The 20,769-nt window shown below is 32.9% G+C and overlaps 1 protein-coding gene across 1 annotated transcript; it reads left to right on the forward strand.

Annotated features, from left to right (window-relative positions):
* Positions 1–288: 288 nt before the first annotated feature.
* LOC149160679 (protein DETOXIFICATION 54-like) lies at positions 289–3,966 on the forward strand. The gene is made up of 2 exons (XM_089435393.1): positions 289–582; positions 2,147–3,966. The coding sequence occupies exons 1-2, from the start codon at positions 493–495 to the stop codon at positions 3,542–3,544; spliced, it is 1,488 nt and encodes a 495-aa protein (XP_089291519.1). The 5' UTR covers positions 289–492; the 3' UTR covers positions 3,545–3,966.
* Positions 3,967–20,769: the final 16,803 nt, after the last annotated feature.

A 20,769-nucleotide genomic window follows, 5' to 3' on the forward strand; every position in this document is an offset into this window, starting at 1 on the left:
ACACGGAAGTGTCGGGACACGCCCCACTTGGCGGCGCCTATTTTGACCGCAGGGAGTCTAGAATCCTTTTACCGACACTGGGTGTGTAGGAGCGCAGCATTTTGACGGTGGTTACTGTAGTTTCCCTTTCACCGGCAGTAGTTCGCCTCGCCCCGCCCGGTAGTGCCCGATGCCACCCGGGATTCAAAGTCGGACGATTGACTTTCCTTCCGCTGTCATTATCCTCATAGAAATTTTGTTGTGATTTGTGAATCGGTTGCCACCCATTACCCAAAAATTCAGTCGGCAAAAAATCTCAACAGACCCTGTAATCATGACCACAAGAAAGCCAATGACGATGAGTGTGATATCAGTCCCGGTCGGACCTTTTTCTCTCCCTATTTATTCCCCCAGATTCCGCACAGAATTGCGGGAATTGGGTTTGCTGTGTGAATAAACTATTCAACATATAGATATTGTGACTCTGACTGCCATCGAATCCTGTTAACTATAATGGTTGCAGCAGCAATGGAGATTCAGCCAGAGAAGACGCCGGAAGAAACGGATCAGCGCCTCACCAATCTCCCTATCACGCCCTCCGAAGTATATTATTGCACTCCCTTTCTTTCTTTTAGCCCATCTAAAATGTATTCATAAATACAAGCACTGATTCTGCATCCATAGCCAGCAGACTAACAAAAATTGCTTGTAATCTCATGTGTTGTTTTTTTGCCAGCAGACTAACAAAAATTGCTTGTAATCTCATGTGTTTTTTTGTTGTTGTTGTTTCTTTTTATACTGACATATCCATGAGAATTTATTTGAAATCTTTAAGGATAATTATGTTAAAAACAATTCCAACAATTAGACATTAGAGATATTCAAATAGATAATGGGTTTTTTTTATAGGATCATTCATATGTTTTGTGACTTTTATGGTTCTCTGTCTTTCCATGGACGAATAATAGTTAGGAGAGAATATCATTTTGTTATTTGGTTTATTATGTTTAGAGGAATTTATTGAGAAGAAAAAAAAAATGAGATTCATAAATATCAGAAGTATGAAACTTAGTAATGGATTTTTTAATAAGAAAATTAATAGGTTTATCATTGACTTTGTTTGGTATTTCTGATTTTGGTTTTATTCTGTGCAGTAGTTGAGAAGAAATTATCAGGTTTAGAGGAATTTAGTGAGTAGAAAAAAGTTGAGATTCATAAACATGAGAAGTATCAAACTTAGTAATGAATTTTTTAACAAGAGAATTAATAGGTTTATCATTGACTTTGTTATGGTATTTCTGGTTTTATTCTGTGCAGTAGTTGAGAAGAAATTATCATATTCAAATTGTTTTTGGACTGTGTTCATAGCTTTTGGATTTGATTATAGATAAAATTGATTTTCTAAGGCAATGCATGTTTTTCCATTTACTTAACTTTGAGATATATAGGCTATAGGACCATTAATATGTTTATAGTTGAGTTCATGTTTGTTATGGTATTTCTGGTTTTGATCCAATTATAACTATTAAGCTTCGTGTGGGGTTCAACTCGATCGGTCTTTCTTGGCAGCAGTTTAGAAAAATGTATACTTGGATCTGAGGGTATATATATAATTTTGTCTAAGCCAATGCATGCTTTTCATTTCATGAACTTGAGATCTATATAGGCTAAAGGACCAATAATATAGTTGTATTTGAGTTCATCTTTGTTATAGCATTTCTGGTAAAATTCTTGTTAGGGAAGGATTATTAATATGGTTGTATTTGAGTTCATGTTTGTTATGGCATTTCTGGTAAAATGGTTCATGCTCTTTAGGGTATTTTCGGTCAAAGCTTTGTGTTTTTTGTTTTTGTTCAATAGTGAGATATTTTAAAAAATTTCATGGATATGAGTGAAGTTAAACAATTTGTCTAACCTCTGGTTTATATGGATCAAATATTCGAAAATCTACAATCAAATATTTGAAAAATTTGATAAACCTGAGTGAAATATGGATCAAATATTCGAAAATCTACAATCAAATATTTGAAAAATTTGATAAACCTGAGTGAAATATTCGGAAATCTCCAATCAAAATCCTTATAGAAATTGTTAAAAATTTGGTTTTGTAAGCCGAAGGGTGCGATTTTGTTTTTTGGAGAGTGATTTGAATGGATGTGGTGTGCAGATTGTGCAGGAATTGAAGGAGCTATGCGGGATCGCGTTGCCAGTGACCGTGGTGAACGTGGTAGTGTATGCCAGAGCAATGGTATCGGTGCTCTGCATGGGTAGGCTAGGGAGCCTGGAGCTGGCAGGCGGGGCGCTGGCTATCGGGTTCACGAATATAACGGGGTACTCAGTGCTGTCCGGGTTGGCGTCGGGAATGGAACCGGTGTGTGGGCAGGCGTTCGGGTCCCGGAATTGGTCGTTGCTGGGTCTGGCGCTGCAGCGCACGATGCTGATGCTTCTCTCTGCTTGCGTGCCGATCGGAGTCCTGTGGGTGAACCTGAAATGGATCATGCTACGGCTGGGGCAGGACCCGGACATAACGGAGGTGGCTAGCGTGTACTGCGCCTACGCTCTGCCGGACCTCGTGGCCAACAGCATTCTGCAACCGTTGCGCGTCTACATGCGTTCCCAGGGCCTGACAACGCCGATGATGTGGTGCTCATTCGCCGCGGTGGCGCTTCATGTGCCGCTGAGCCTGGTGCTGGTGTTCGTCCTGGGGTGGGGAGTGCCCGGCGTGGCCATCGCAACTTGGTGGACGAATTTCAACATGGTGTTCTTGCTTACAGCCTACCTGCTGCGCAGCGGTGCCTACGGGAAGACGTGGTCCGGGTGGTCCACGGAGTGCCTGCGCGAGTGGTGGCCGTTGCTCCGCCTGGCGCTCCCCAGCTGCCTGGCGGTGTGCCTGGAATGGTGGTGGTATGAGATAATGACGATGCTAGCGGGATACCTCCCGGAGCCAAGGATTACAGTGGCCACCGCCGCCATCGTCATTCAGACCACGTCGCTCATGTACACGGTGCCGATGGCGCTGAGCTCCTCCGTATCCACGCGGGTGGGCCACGAGCTCGGGGCTGGGCGCACCGCCCGAGCTCGCAACGCCACGCTCGTAGCCCTCGCCTGCGCAATTTTCATCGCTTTTGGGAGCCTCACATGGACGACCACGCTACGACATCTGTGGGGGCGGGTATTCACGGACGACGAGGGGGTTCTGTCCCTGACGGCCGCGGTGTTGCCCATCATAGGACTCTGCGAGCTCGGCAATTGCCCTCAGACGACCGGGTGCGGAGTCCTCCGGGGAAGCGCACGGCCGGCCACCGGTGCGGGGGTTAATCTCTGGTCCTTCTATTTCGTGGGCACGCCCGTAGCGTTGCTGTCTGCTTTCACTTTCGGGTGGGGTTTCGTGGGGCTCTGTTATGGCCTTGTGGCGGCCCAAGTTGCCTGTGCGTTGTCCATCATGTTCGTGATTTTGCATACAGATTGGGCCTTGGAGGCCACCCGTGCCAAAGAGCTGACCGGAACCCAAGTCGATTTAGATGAAGAATTGGGGTTGTTGACCACTGAAAAAGAATCCATGTAGAAATTAGGGGCCCAATGATTGGAAGCATGAGCCCATGTCATGGGTTCGATTCCTCTCCCGTGTTGGTCATGGTTGGTTCTCTAATCATACCATCAACGATTGAAAATATATTTTATGGATACACTAGCATAGAAAGCATACACTTTCCAAGACTAATTATTCACATGTACACCAAAGGCCCTTAGAACCTATACAAATCTAGATCAATGTATCCTCATGAGGGGCAAGAAATGCTAATAGTTGACAGGTTTGATTTAGTTTTATTGGAAGGACTTAGTGTTAGGATGAGATATATTTTTTTTTGATTTTAAGTTTTATGGTCATTTTCATTTACCTCATTGTTGGGAAGTGAAGATGTGTATTTGTATAAAATATTTAACAATTAATATATAGAATGATTGATTTGAGGTTTTTATGATACATGGGTATTCATGTTTTTGGAATCAACATTTCGAACTATTTTCTATGGTTCATCATCACGATAGTTATTGTTGTTATATCATTTATTGACATAATATTATTTATTAATATAATAAATTGATGTTATTATCATAATTTTTATTTTTTAGTAAAAAAGTAAAGTAGTATTTATATATAGTTGTCATTATTTTTCAAATATCATATAAATATAATTTTTGAAAAAGATAAAGATGACATTGATTTGTCCTTGTTCTTTTTTCTTAAAACACCACCAACATAAATCATAAATAAAAGTAAAATGGTATTATTCCATAACTATCATTCTTTCTTCAAACCCCAAGAACATATGTTCCAAAACATAGTAATGTCAATAATTGTTATTCTTTTTACAAACACTACCTACATAATTTCTATAAAAAAAATGTATTGCCTCATAATTGTTATTATTTTTTCAACACCACCACTATAAATCCCAAAAAATAGAAAAATGATATTTGGTCCACATTTCTCAATTTTTTTCTTCAAACACTACCAATATAAATCCTCAAAAATAATTATTATTATAATGTATTATTGTTGTTATATCATTTATTAACATAGTATTATTGGTCAATATAATAAATTGATGTTAATGGTCACATTTTCTTCAAACAGGCCAACTTAATTCTTAAACAAATAGTAAAGTAATATTGAAATATTTTTGTCATTATTTTTTCAAATATCATATATATAAAGCTTTTGAAAAAGATGAAGATGGTATTGATTTACCATTGTCATTCTTTCTAAAACACCACCAACATAAATCACAAAAAATAGTAAAATGACATTGGCCCACAACTATCATTCTTTTTCCAAGCACCAAGAACATAAATTCCAAAACATAATAAAGTCCATAACTCATTCTTTTTTAAACACTACCTACCTATATCCTAAAAAGATAAAAATGGTATTAAAATACCACCAACATAAATCTCAAAAAGTAGCAAAATGATATTTGGTCCACATTTGTCAAATTTTTCTTCAAACACTACTCACATAAATCCTCAAAAATAATAAAATAATATTGATTCAAAATTTTCATTCTTTATTCAAACACCACCAACATAAATCCTAAAAATAGTAAAATGATATTACTCCACAATTTTATTTCTTTTTAAAAACCATCACCATACATTTAAAAAAAATATATTAATTCATAATTATCCCTTTTTCTTCCAATAATAATAATCTAAATTTCAAAATACAAATCCATATTGTTTTCATTTTCTTAATATATATGTAAATTTAAATGTATTAATTTATACTTATTATTATTATTAAAATAACACCCATATAAATCTCAATAAAATTAAAATATTATTAATTTATAATTAAAATAATATTAAGTTATTTTTTATTTAATAATATTAAGTTATATTTTATTTTTTTCAAATAAATCAACACAATTTACTTATTTTAACTATCACTAATTTAGATTTCAATAAAATTAAGATGATATTAATTTATAATTCAAATAATATTAAATTATATTTTTTTTCCACAAATTTTAAAATACAAATGTATAATTGTTTTTATACATTTTAATTAATATAAAAATACATTTTTCCGTGGGGAAGAGAAGCATCCCTTCTGAAGAATCAACATATATCATATATCGCCGAAGCAAGCAGATTTTACAAATAGCCGAAGCGAGCAAATTACGTCATAGCCAAACAAATATCGCCATAGCGAGTAGGTCATCAACGAATCAAATGTGCTGCAGCCCGCAGCTCCCGCAGGAATCGAACATGACTGGAGTGCGAAAACCAACCGCCCCAACCACCACATCATGCTTCTAAAAATAAAATAGTGTATTAACTTCTATAAATAAATATGCAGAGTATATTACTTCTAGAAGTAAAATGACATTGGTTGACAAATCCACGGTTGATTTTACAAATTAATAGTTGAATTTTCTTTTAGTTGAATATAAATATATAGAAATGAGATGATTAAAAGAAAGGGATGCGTAACCAACAACTCATCCCATGATGTTGTTGTTTGTTCAACCACGAAATTTTTCCTTTTCTGTTCAGACATGCAGTCGGTGAGATTTTAAGCCCATTCACCCAATGGTTGCCTGGAAAATGTGGCCGTTTAAGGAGAATAATGAACATGCTGAGACATAACATAATCATTTATACATTAAAATATTTAATGTCATTCATATGTATAATTAAAAATTAAAAATATTATTATAAACTATATAAAATATTTAATTATTTTTACAGATATTGAGATATTGAGATATATGATGAGTCATAACATAATAATTTATATATGAAATATTATATTTTTTTAAAATATTGCCATAAAAATATAAAAAAATATTTTATTATTATTATTTTTTTAATCGATATATTGAGATATTATAATATATGTTGAGTTATAACTTGAAGATTTATATGTGAAAATATTTAATATTTGAATTTAGGTTTGTGTGATCTAATATATGCTGAGTTATAACTTAATGATTTATATGTGAAAATATTTAATGTTTGAATTTAGGTTTGTGTGATCTATATCAAGTTTATTGACAAGAGGTTTTGGCGAAAATCATATCAAAATTTATTTGTGGAGGCATTTCGAATAAGAAGTATGAAATGCGTCCACAAATGAATTTTGATGTGATTTTCCCGGAAAACTCTCCTCAATAAATATTTAATGTCTTTATGTTAAATTGAAAATAAAATAAATAATGATTTTATATATAAAATTAAATTTTTTGAAATACATATATATTTAACGAAGATTGATATATTAAAATATATGATATTATTATTTTTATTAAATATTTAATTATTATTTTGTTAATATATTATATATTATTAGTGATGTGTTAAAACATAATTTTTTATTTGTAAAATTGTTAAAACATATTTTTTGAAAGATTTTAAAATCTTTTGGTTTTTAATCAATTCTTGCTGTCTCAACCAAGAAGCATGATCGTAAGAGGGTTGGGAGAATTGAACTTATGACCTCTCAATAAAAAATGTGCTTTAACGATAGGGACTCCGTTAATTGAGTTAACCCTTTGGGCTTGAGAGGTAAAATCTATTATTTCAAAACAGGGAGATACATAAGAAATTTTTCATGAGTCTTTTTGGCCTCTCTTATGAGAGACTAGACCATTGTCAAAAATATACCTTCTAGAGAGATAACATTGACAAAGTATCTACTATAACTGAAAATAAACAAAGAAACTCTAGATTTTCTTCCTAATTTTCCAGATACATGACTAGTAACAAAGCAAAAACTATGAGGATAAGAATAAAACATCATAATGTCAACCTTGAGGAGGTTCTGAATTCGAGCCATCAACTGGTATCAAGGTTGTTAGGCTTGCTTGAGGTTTCAAAGTTGTAGTAGGAATGTCAAGGTGTTGTTTAATTCATGCCAACTTATGGTCCATCATCTCCATTCTTTAGTCGTAATGTTTTAGATTCTTTGCATGTGATCCATAGTATGCATAAGGTCTCTTCTTGAATCATGACTATCCAACAATGTACGACACAAGATGAACACAGGTGCCAATAAAGATCTATGGTTAGCATGTATTTCTTTACTTTTCTGTGTGTTTGGCCTATATCTTGGGTCCATTGTTCCCATTGTGAGCTCACCTACGAATCTCACAAAGAGGATCTTTGTGCTATAACTTTCCCTTTCTAACCGGTTTAGTTCTTCTTATATGTTTATATGAATCTGATTGTGATACCTTGTAGTTGAGTTGGTTTCTTTGTTTTGAAGACATGACCTACCTCTTCTGGCTTGATCTTCATAATAAGCATAGCTTCTCTTCGCACATCCTCTCTCCCTTGGCATGCAGGTGCATAACTCGGCTCCTTGGGTGAGCGAGTGTAAGGTATACAGGGTCTCAAGAAGGGATTTGTTTCGCTTGGGCCACTAAAAATGTGGCCTAGACTTGTCACACTTCTCACAAACCCACACATACCACTAGATCATGCTTCTACTCCACCGCCTAGCTTCCAATTTGAGAGAAATTCTTGACCTTATTCTAGGAGGTAAATAAACCACCCTTCCCACACCAAAAAATGGCTACCATAAGAAACTTTGCAACCAATCCCCCCTCTGACAAAAAAATTCAAGGCCCATTCAGAAACTAGGAAGACAAATGCATTACCAAGCCAAAGACTCCAGGACTTCCCACCTGCAACTGTCTGTGAAGTTTCTCAGACTCCACCCATCCACCTTAGCACAAGGCCTTGTATCCCCACAAAGTTAATAGCCAAATAATTTCCTTTAGTTTTCCCTTCCCATCTTAGACATCCACATAGGTGTGGGGAAACATTGTCATATAAGAAGAACCTTCCCAAAAATTTTAAGCCTCCTAACATTGGAAAGTGGGACTCATGAAAAAAGATGATCGAGGTGTAAATATCACTGAAACAAAAACATGATTCCAGGAATGAAAGCATATATTACCTAGCTTGGATTGGAGAGGAACTCTTCCTGTCACAAAACCCCTCTGAATCGAGCTTCTCTTCTTTACCCAAATTCTAAACTTAATACATTCCACAACTGCCTTGTCAAAAGTTCCCTGCATGTAGTCCCTTATGAATTGAATTACCACAATGCAACACATCTTTGACAAGCTCCTCACATGAACTACATTGCTAACTCCCTGTTATCTACATTTATTGCACTAGGTTTTGGCATGATGCTTTAACTACAATTGCAAACTGAAGCAAGTTTCCTTGGATGGCGCCAATTGTGGGATCCAACATACACTTTTCAACTTGCACTCTCTTCATAACTAACCTATCTTGCTAACACACGAAAAATGTCAACATGATGTGTCGACGTATCATTCAAACCAAGGTGCTATTAAGGCAAATAATATCAATTGCTACTTGCAGGGGGCGCTATGCCACATCCTCTTACCTATTGGTTAGGTTCGCTCCACTATTCACACTATTCGGGAGAAAAATGTTAAAATATTAATTTAAAACTATATATATATATATATATATATATATATATATATATTTATAAATTTATAATAGTAAATAAAATTAATAAAAAATAAATAAAAATATAATTTAATAAAAATAATCAAATATTAGTTTTTTTAAAGGAAGTTTACTTGGCAAACTCATGAAATAGTAAAAATATTGTGAGTACAAAGATTAGTATTTTCCTAAATTTCATTTGGCAAGCCATGAAAATGTAAAAGTAGATGAGAGTATAAAGGTTCCATGTTCAAATCCTAGAATGCTTACTAGTGGTCATTTGCTATTCACCTAAAAGTTATAGTGATATCAAAATTGACCCTATAATGCATGTCACATCAATACAAAACTGATCCATTTACCAATTTCTCTATAATAATAATAATAATTAAACATTTATATATTTTAAAAAACAAATATATGTAATAATATGTAATAATTATATCTTTTTATCTATATAGTAAATTTACTATAAACTAGGTTGTCAATCGTTGTCATATTGAGAATATTTTATTTATTTATATTCTTATATTTTAATTTTTATAATAAAATCTTTTAAATTAAAAAGCCAAACGTATAAATATAAGACAAAATAATTTTGTTTATATATATATATATAAGTTTGATTAATTTTTTAATATTTGATAATATTGGGTGCATTCCCCGAGTGATTTTGACAGCTTAGATGCCTTTGGGTTGTAGTTTCTCAAGTCAAAGTTAAGAGTGTAGTCATCTCAAGACTCATACAAATTAACAAACAAAGGACATGTTTGGTAAATCAAAATTAATTTTAATAAATATTAAAAATTAACATTAAAAAAATTGTATCTAATAATAATTTATAATTAAATTAGATTTTAAAGTTTTATTTATTAGAACTTTACATTTTTATCCAAAAGATGCACCTACACCAACCATTCACATGTATATAATCGCATAAACCATGTTTATATTGTCATAGATGAATACAATGAATAACTAAACTCTTAGTTTTAGTGAGAGCAATGCCTTAGTTATTCAATAAATTGATAGTTCTCCTTCTCACTAAGTTTTTCCCAAAATGACTCACAGAAATAGATAATTTCATGTCTAATACCACCATCAACTAACTCAAAAATATGTCGTTCTTAATACGCATGTCTATAGAGTTGTTAAAATTTTCACCATCTGCATCTAAGAAAAGAAAAAGCTGACCTTACTAAATCCCTTCAATCAATGTTTATTCTATTTCCCAAAACAAAGAATCCTTTCAGTATGTTATCCTCTTAAAACCTGAAAATAAAACCAACAACCCCCCTTATTTTCCTTGAACATGAGCTCAAATTTCGCTCCCTTTCATTTACAACATCATTGAGAAAATTTCATGACCTTAGCCAAAAGAAATATAAAAACCATCTTTAAGCCTTACAAGTTACTAAAACAATTATTTAGAAGTTCCAAATATAAGATGAACCCACCTATTTCTCAAGGTGATTACTAAATTCCTTTTTCTTCTGACAAAACTTGCATTAACTATACCAATTACTCTATCTAAATTCACCCAAAAAGAACATATAGTTGATATCTTTTATGATCACTTTACTAAATGTGTGATTGCAAATCATCCTACTAAATTCTTTTTTTTTTATAACAAAACTTGCATTGGCTATACTAATTACTCTATCTAAATTCACCCAAAAAAGAACATATAGTTGATACCTTTTATGATCACTTTATAACTAAATGTGCGATTGCAAAGCATCCTAACAATTTCATTTGTTTTCATCATACACAAGTCTTAACATTAACTCCTTATTACTCATTTATCATCATTAGAAAATTTTAAAAGTAAAAAAACATCCTAATAACTTTAATTGTAAAAATAAGTATAAATTTAGCTACACCCAACAATCCATTATCTAATGCCTTCATCATTACTTATAGTTTCTATCCCCTCCTCTCATCTAATACTTTATGTTATATCCTTGTTTTTTTTAAGTATCCTTACTTCCTCAATTTGTTACTCTCTTTTAGTTTTAAATTTGTTTAATTATATCTTCACCTTGTATATTTATCCTCAATAATTTTCTTACACATTTTTATATTTTATTAACACAATACTCAACTTTTTTTTCATTGCATTAACACAATATTAGACATGACAACTATCAATGACTCAATTGGATGGTGGAGACTCATTGGTTTGGATGTGCCCCATTTTTAATGAATATTTGAGTTCCTACAGATCCAATGATTGAGGGTGATTGCAATATAAAAATCTAGATTTGATATTAGACTACAAGATTAGGTGATGGGACCAGCCCAACATTGTTCGGCCTTTAGGCAATTAAATGATTGTATGAGTGATTATGTGATTGCATAGATTTTATAGTTGCGATTACATGTGTGAGTATCAACCTTCGAATATTTCTAGAAAAGGGTTAGGTGGCAATCAATTACATAATCAAGGCTGTGTACTCGCCTTGGGTCGCGTTTCCCACTCCTTGCTATGCCAAAACTCCTCCCCTGTCGTTCATTTGGTCATTTTCATTATGCTTGCTGAGGGTTCGTTCGACTATGGCTCTGCGAGTTGGGTATGCAGCTTTGCTGCAAGTTCTAGGTGCGCCTCTTGGTATGCTTGCTGGTCCGACAGCGTAACTTCTGTGCTTGTTTCTTTATGCCTGTGTGGGTAGGCTCTGGCCTGGTTCGTTGGGCAGTTGTGAATGTTTCTGCCGTCGCCTGGGTAAGTGGTTCTCTGTACTTTTTCCGTTGTTGGCTCAACAAGTCATCGTGTTTCGAGTTGTAGCTTGGTATGTCATGTTCTTGTTTGCAACTCAGTGGTTGGCTTGCATTCAGGGCTCGAAACGATGGCGTCCTTCAGTCCTCGGCTTCAATGCAGGTAGCCCCTCTCTCCTTGATTCAATTTTCTGTTTTCTTTCCCCAGCTCCTAACCGGTTTGCTCCTTCGTCTCCGCAGTTGGTTGAAACCCGTGGGTGGAAAGCTCGTCCTCTGTTCTCACTACAATCCCTCAGGTAAGATAAATGCGACCTCTGTTATTTATTTTTCATGCACTGTAATTTCATTTTCCTTGACAATGTGGCACTAACGCCTGTGCGTCAACCTCTCTGCAGGTGTTGGGGGTTTGCGGTTGGATGTCTTGGTAATGAATGCTTCGGTCTTTGTCTGGTAGGCTCCGCCAACATGAATTTCCTTCAGTCTTTGTTCTGTTCTTAGAATAGGCCTCTGGTTGTGAGGGTTTGTCACCCCTCGATGCTTGTCAAATGGCTCTCGACTGTAGGTAGCATTCTGGTCGTCTGGGCTTCCACTATCTGGTGATTATTGGTTGTAACTTGCTGTGTATAAAAAAAATTTTCAAAACCCTCACCTAGGGTTTGTCGTCCACTAGCTTATATGTTTGTTGCTATGTATAAAACAAATTTCAAAACCCTCACCTAGGGTTTGTTGTCCACTGGCTTATACGTTTGTCCGTGTTTTATCTTGCAATGCTACTGTGTATTTTCATACATTTGTTTTTGTAATTTGAAGAAAAACTTCAGGAAAGAATGTTGTGTTCGATTTACCTGAATGTCATTTATGTGCTTAGGCCGCCGTTCTTTTTTTTTTAATCTGGATTCTATGCCTGGAAATGCAATTGTTGCTTTACGACTATGCTTGTATTTTTTTCCATGAACAAGAGAGAGTGTTGTGGCTGCTCTGGCAATTTATTTGATAGTCAGTTTTAAAAATGGAAATTTTTGTTTGGCCTGTGGATGCTTGACCCGTACTGGAATTTATTTGTGCCGCTCCTATTCTATCAAAGCTGTTTTTTTCAATGGAAGTGTAAGCCCTCATTATGGCATCTGCCCTTTTGTCTCACTGTTAGGATTGTTTTTCCTCATAAAAGACAAAGAAAATTAAATACAATGGTCTGTGAACAGTATGTTGTCTGTTCAGATGTTCGTTAATTGGAAAGCACAATGAAAATACAGTAGGACACACAGATGGATTGAATTGTTTTCTCTGTTATTGTTATTATTAGAGTGCAAGAAGTGTTGAACCCCGTACATGACTTTCACTGTTACATTTATATGTTTTTGTTCACAGTTAATGAAACTATACAGTTACTTTTCAGTTGTAGACCTTACAGTTACATAGCTATTAAGCATTCAGTTCACATTTGTCTTTTTTTTTAGAATAACAAGACAATTATTAATCCATGGTTTATTAAAGACAGACAAGTAAATAGCCCTAACTGATCAAACTACCTTTGACTAATTCAAAGATTAAGATAAAAACAAAAATCCTACCTCCTATTGTGACAAACTAACATAAAAGACAAACAAAATGTTAACTCAACTTTTCAACCTGGCAGAGATCGACACCCAATCATGGTGCCTTAGCTAGATGCTCCTGCATCATTAAGGGATGTCAACAATGCAACTTGCCTTTGGAACATCCAACAGCTGGGGTTGATTGCGATCCATTAGTCTAGATCAGCATAAGACTTGAATATGATTGCCCATTAGTATTATATATCCTTTCTTCTAATAGATGCAACAATCAACATTAATCTTAGATTAGTGATGAGATTTCATATCATAAATGAACCCGATTAAAGTTCAACTTGAACATATGCATCTAATGGATCTAACATTCAAGATTGATCTTTGATCAATGATTGTGAATGCATATTAGGCGCAAACTTGCAACATGTTTATCTATTACATGTGCATCTAATTGATCCAATGATTGATCTTGGTAATGATCAATCGTTCATATTGATATTGGGCTTAAACATGCTAATATGATAACACAAATTCTTATTTCTGATAGTGGATGATGACTATTATCAATGATCCTTATTAAATTCAAACATATATGGCTACTCACGTGATGAAATCATAACTTAACTTTGAATTAACCCTGTGGTGACAACTATCCACCATTTCACGCTATATTAGCTCGATTTCCATTTGGTGTTTCTCTGTTAGCGCTAATGGAACTAGCACAAATTTCCATTTTTTAGAAAATTTTGATTTTTAATTATGCTATTAAGCTCAATTTTCAAAATTTCCATCTATATGAAATTTGTGGCTCTGCTTCTACAAGTAACTCATTCTTTCATCGAAGCTAAGCATGCAATCTTTGATTTGGATATTATACCTATAAATTTATCATTCTGATTGAATTTTCTCCTCTAAATTTCACCTAGAATTGGTATTTTTCTCCTTTTATAAACTTTTCTTCCTTGGTCAATTATGAAGATTGCAATCCAACCCTAATATTATTAATCTATAGTTGTGACTTGTTCAAACTAGTGCCACTTAGCCTACCATTCAAATTTGGCCTTTTCCCATAAGTATCAATTTTTTTAAATTTTCCATTTCCTCCGAGGAGGAATTCTAATAAATAATTGGCATGCACACTGCACTTCCTCTACAAGAAACGTTTAGACCCATATAACTTGAGTTTTGTAACCTCCACTCTATTATCTTTTTGTAATTGCCCCAACCTACCAATGGGAACAATACAACCTCTAAGAAATCCAATTTCTAAATTTTCCCTTTAATTCTAGTTCATATATCTCGAACACCATAAAATACAATTCTCAAAAGGGCCCCAATATCAACTAGTATGTTAAATATCTACTCTCTCATGCATGTCTAGTGCATACTACCATGTATTACACACATACAAATAATGATAAAATCATGACACACACATATAGTTTCATTAAACATAAACAACATGTGCATATCCATGAATTAAATAGAACAAAAACATAAAAACATCATCAGAAACACTTACTATTTTAAAGGAATCACTAATTGTCTACAAACCTTTGGCTTTCCACCTAGTCATAAACTACACTACCCATAATATCTTAGCAAAAAGTCACCCCTAATATGGGGATATAATTCCACCTAGGGAAAGGCTCCCTAAATCCAACTAAGGTCTATAGATAACACCAACAAGGTAACATGTGAATGTACTAAACTCTAGTAGCTTCCAACCTACAATCTCTCATATCCCATTATCTTGCAAAGCCTAAGGTAGTGCACCCCCTTCTTTGCACCTACGATTCCTCTGATTGCGCCACTACCCTTCAAGGGCTCTCATATAGATCATCTAGGAAGTCTCAGAGCCCTATGGTTCCAAGATTTCCGACATCCATTAGGAGTATCCAAGTACTCTCTAAGCCTCACATTAGGGAAATCTATCCCTGCTCTCATCCCTCTAAGGTTTGAGCCTAACCCAAGGAAAACTAAGGATAAGTGCACACATAGATCCACTTAGGATCAATATGGTAAAAATAATAAAGGGTCACACCCCTCTCCCTCCTAGAATTGCAGTGGTCAGAATGGTAATAATGATGGAATTGAATCATGAAGTAACACTAAGGCTCCCACTTTTATGTGCATGTGCCAAAAATGACAAATGACACTCAAACCAGCCATTTTTAAGACTTAAGATTGAAACATGTGCACTCTTGACTTTAGTCTTTTTTTTTTAATAATGGCTTAGTCTCATGGGTTTAATACCCTCGTCACTTAGACCTTAGCCCCATTTCCCACTTGTGAAGTCCTAGCCCCCCATACTCTCTTGCTTGACTCGATCTACATTAGTGATGTCTTTTTATTATTATGAATGTGATTGCATATTTACATAGCTAGGATCATTGGCCTTTTGGCACATAGAGACATGCCTAAAATCACATGAAAACTCTAGCCACAAAACATATATACATATTTCTACTAGCCCAAAAACACATATATACATATGGGTACACAGGGTCAACACATCTTGGCTCACTAACCTAGTAAATTTATGTACAAATACATAGGGGGTCACAATGGGGGTATTACAAACAACATATTAGATAGGTACATTAACACATTCAACAAATATTGAGATAAAAATAGTAGAAGTATAGGGTGTGCCATGATGCACAATGCATACTTCATTGCCTTCAATATGATGATAAGGTATGGTTACAATTCCATATGGAACATTTCAAAGGTCTCAATTAAAAAACCACCCCTCTCAAATATAGGTCCCTACACCCATATTTTCTTTTATTCCTAAAGTTCCTTTATACTAAGGTGTGTGTCTAGTATTCAATATGGAATACCAAATCCATTTACATCACCTATACTTGAACCAACAATTGTCACACTTCTAACATACTTGAATCTTAAGAACTTGACTTATATGTCAAAGGATGATATTATTAATCATATCATGGCGACTAGATGCTCCAAGGAACTCACCAACTATTTTGATTTATCCCGGTGAGATCATTTACACATAATATAAGTGTTAAACATTACAATGACTTTAAATATAGTTTCTGATAATTAAATAGTAATGCAATGAGTACCACTACTTTTGAAGAAGGGCTGAATGATCCAAATGAATATGTAAATGATCACAGTTAAACTTGCGTGCTGAATGCCATAGATGGGATGCAAAACACTCCCATAGAGTCCAAGGGGAAATATCACATGGGGTTTAGGGGGTAGCTCCTCTTCTTGATCAATTTATTTTCAATATCTGGTGTATCAAGTCCCTATTTTGTGTACCTAGTTTTATATTATGTGTTGAATGTCTCAGAATGCTATACATACATATCTTAGTGACCTATGCATGGAAACCTTAGTGGACTCACCCACATTAACTTGAACATTTTGTATGAGTTTTGCTAATGAAGAACATCAAGAGTCACATGAATGAAAAGATCACCTAATAGTAAATTTATGAAAAACAAGCCATTTTTTTAACTAAGTCTTGGGAATGTATATAAGTATTTGTATATATGTTTCATTCCTCTCTTACATCCTTTAGTTACCTAAAACATGAATTTTTCTTAATAGTTTTTAATGTTTGTGTAGAACTTCTTAATGTCTCAATATTTGTTGGTTGTAATATAATGTTTTTCCCCAAGTTTTAATATAAATTTAAGGGCTATATTATGCTACAATTATGTTCCAATTGTGAATGTATATGTAAGTTTATATAACAACCAAATTTTTGTATATTGATAATTATTTATTATTCTATAACTTTGAGATTTTTCTCCATGCTCCACATCATGGGAATTTGGTTGAGGATAGCAATGCAAGAATATGCAAGTAAATTTATCAAATATTATATCAAAGATAAATTAGTTGTCACACAAACCTAAATATCATGTGGTTTAATAAAGAACAAAATGTCAAAATCTGCAATTAGATTATTGGGTGTTAAATATGAAAAAGGGGTTTGTAAGAAGTGATTTTTAAAAAACTCGGCATAAAGACTCTTTTCATTTGAAAATAGGGAAATATTTAGATGAATTTTCCAAATGAATTTGGAAACTTGAACTACGGAAGGAGGGACAATAATCCTCTTAACTTGGTTGTGCTAAAAATAGGCTATTAAGTAGACATCATCCATTAATCAATGATCCAATTTATTAGATTAGTTAGAGTCTTTAGGTGGTTTACTAAAGTGCAAAAGTCATGACATAAAACTATATTATTAAGATGTTAAATATGGAAAATAGGTAGATAATCAATGAAGTATTGAAAAACCAACTTGGGGCACTCTCCTCATTTGTAAATAGGAAAATCATTAAGGGAACTCTCTAAATGAAGTTTGAAAAGGAAAATCATTAGGGGAACTCTCCAAATGAAGTTTGAAAATTCAACTAGTGAAGGAGGGAGAATAACCCTCTCATCCTATTTGTGCTAAAAAAGAAGTAATCAAGTAGACAATATTTGTGAATTAAGAATTTGATTGGATGGAATAGATAGAGTCTTTAGCACCATGTGATTTGTTAGACCATAAAAATTCAAGACATACAACTAGATTATTAGGATTTAAATATGGAAAAGAGTTAGATAAATAATTACTTACCTTAGTTGAGGTATTCTCCTCATTTATAAATAGGTGAAAGATTAAGGAAATTATCCAAATGGATTTTGAAACTTGAACTAGTGAAAAGATGCAAAGTAACCCTCTTAACTTAACTATGCTAAAAAAGAGGCAATCAAAGAGACATTTGTTAATCAAGTATCAAATCACTATTGGATTAGTTAGAGTCTTTAGCATCATGTGGTTTGGTAGAGCGTATAAAATCAATACACATAACTAGATCATTGGATGTTAAACATGGAAAAGAGGTTGATAAACAATGAGTTATTAAAAACTTATCTGGGGCACTCTCCTCATTGGGAAACAATAGAATCATTAAGGGCACTCCCTAAATGAATTTGAAAATTGAACTAGTGAAGGAGAGAGATTAACAAGAGGCAATCAAATAGATGGCATCCATCAATCAAGGATATGATCGATTGGATTATTTAAAGTCTTTAGCATCAAATTAGTATTTATATAGACATAGAGGGTAGATATTGTGATCAAAATTTTATTCTATTTTTTATGTTGTATTAAAAACTAATGAAATTCTATTTTTTATGTTCTTTTGGAAAGTGTGATTAGTTATTCATGTAAACTCTTTTTTACCTAATAAAAATCTTTGACAAAGCTTAAAAAATAAAAACAAAAAAGTAACTTAAATTGTGTTCAAGGGTCGTAGTTCTTTTCCGAACACAAGAAATGAGATGCCCTGTTTATCTATGTTTTTAGGATTCCAAGAGCTCCATTGGGTAGGACCTATTCAAGAGGAGGTCATGAGAAGAGTCACTTCATTTCATTATTGTCATTTGCATTTCCGTCATTAATTTTATTTAAACTCTATAAAGAATAATATTTCATTTTATCAATATTGTACTTTCTTGTGTAACACGAAAATTATTTTGGCGTAGTCTAATTTATCGACAAAATGACCATTTTCACGACATTTTTCTAGTTAATATTAATCAAAATCTGACAGAGATTTTTAGAAACTTGAGTTTAAATTGTTTAATATGCCTAATTCGTGTGCTTCCTAGTTTTTCAGGGTTCTGAATCAATTTTTGCATTAAAAAATATATTTTAAATAACAAAGACACCTTGAATTTGTATTTCCAAAATTTAGTGAATTCCGATGAAACGTATTATTTCATGTATAAATTAAACTACACCTTTTAATTTTATGCATTTTATAATTTCCCTTATTTATTTAAATCATAATAACCAATCGTTGTGACTATATTAGCATGATGATTAATCCCATATGCTAAAATCTCCATTATAGCATGCTGAAAATTTAGTAGTTTTTAATTAAATAAAAAACAAAAAACAACGCATGTTGAATAATGTAGACACATTTTATTGTATTAATATTATATATTTTGTTTTAGCATAATAGGTTTTGAATATATCTATTGGTTAATGTAGTGTCGTGGCCTTCCTAACTCCTTACTTTCCGACCATTTGACCTTGAGCAATAAATAAAAGGAGCTTTGATATAAAAATAAATAAAAGTGAAACCGTGTAATATCCCTTTGTTTCCAAGTGTAATATCCCTTTGTTTCCAAGTGTTTGACCTTTGAGGAAGAAATGAAAGGACCTTTGATTGAAATTAAAAAAAAGGATTAAACATTATGTAGTAGTGGTTGTTGTAGTATTGCTTTCAAACACATAAACTTACATCATTATTGTAATGTTGTATCTCCTAGGGATGGGGTCCACAAGTGTCATTCTTTTTTCAAACATAGAGACAAATCCATGGTTGTTTGTATGTGTTTGAATATAGAAATGAGGAAAGGGATGGGTAACCAACAACTATCCCATCCCACGGTTGCAGTTGTTTGTTTAGATAAAAGAAACTGGTACTATCCACACCACCAAACACATGGTGGTCATAACATAATGCCATGGGTATGGAATGAAGAAAACATTGGTGTGGAATGAAGAAAACAAAGTAAATTTAAGGTTTAGGAGTTTCAAAATTTTAAGATTTTTAAAATTTTTTTCCCAATATAAAAAAATAATAATAACGGAGTAAAAATAAAAATAATAGACAAATTCTTTTCTCTTTGACATTTTCTTTGATGGATAGAAACATTTATCTTAAAATCTATAATCATTATAATTTTACATTATTTATTTGTAATTATATTTACATTTATTTTAAAATATATAATAATTATATTTTTACATTATTTATTTATTTATTTTGAATTAAATAGAGTAATAAAATAATAAAATTATCTAAATACATTTATCTTAAAATCTATAATGATTATATTTTTACCTTTCTTATTTATTTATAATTATATTTTATTTTGAATTAAATAAAATAATTAGATTGAGTTAATTTTTATAAATATTTTTAATAATAATGTTTTAGAAAATGAACCTGCATAGTTAAACGATTTTTTTTTTAAATAATTTTGACAAAATTAATTTATAGGTAGTTAGAACTACAAGTTTGATTGTTAGAATTACATGTTTTGACTAATAAAATTGTAATGTAAAATTTGTTTCAATGTGGATTTACACATTGATTTATAATATTAAGATTTCTGAAATTATAAAATTCAAAAATTAAAAAGTGTGATTTTCATTGTTATAGAGTTATGTGTTTGGATTAATAAAACTATAATATAAAATTTGTTTTAATGTGGATTTACACATTGATTTATAATATCAAGATTTTTGAAATTATAAAATTATAAAATTAAAAAGTGTGATTTTTCATTGTTAAATTTTATCTAGTGATAGGTTGGAGAGGGATGCTTGTTATTAATATGTTTTTCCTCTTTTTCTTTTAAGTTGTATTTTAATTTTCACAACTTTTTGAATTTTATTTTTCATTTCCCACACACTTTTTTACTCTTTTTTTTTTTCTTTTTTTCTTTTTTCCATAGAAATAGTTAACATTTATAT

The sequence above is a fragment of the Pinus tabuliformis genome, chromosome 5_2 (assembly GCF_031772625.1).
Source record: "Pinus tabuliformis cultivar Carrire ecotype Pingquan chromosome 5_2, CPIR1, whole genome shotgun sequence".
In the NCBI taxonomy this organism is placed as follows: domain Eukaryota; kingdom Viridiplantae; phylum Streptophyta; class Pinopsida; order Pinales; family Pinaceae; genus Pinus; species Pinus tabuliformis.

Bases quoted from the DNA above. Each gene is read 5' to 3' on its own strand.
- LOC149160679 (XM_089435393.1), top strand. From the start codon at position 493: ATGGTTGCAGCAGCAATGGAGATTCAGCCAGAGAAGACGCCGGAAGAA. The intron at 583-2,146 runs GTATATTATTGC...TGTGGTGTGCAG, and splicing joins TCCCTATCACGCCCTCCGAA to ATTGTGCAGGAATTGAAGGA.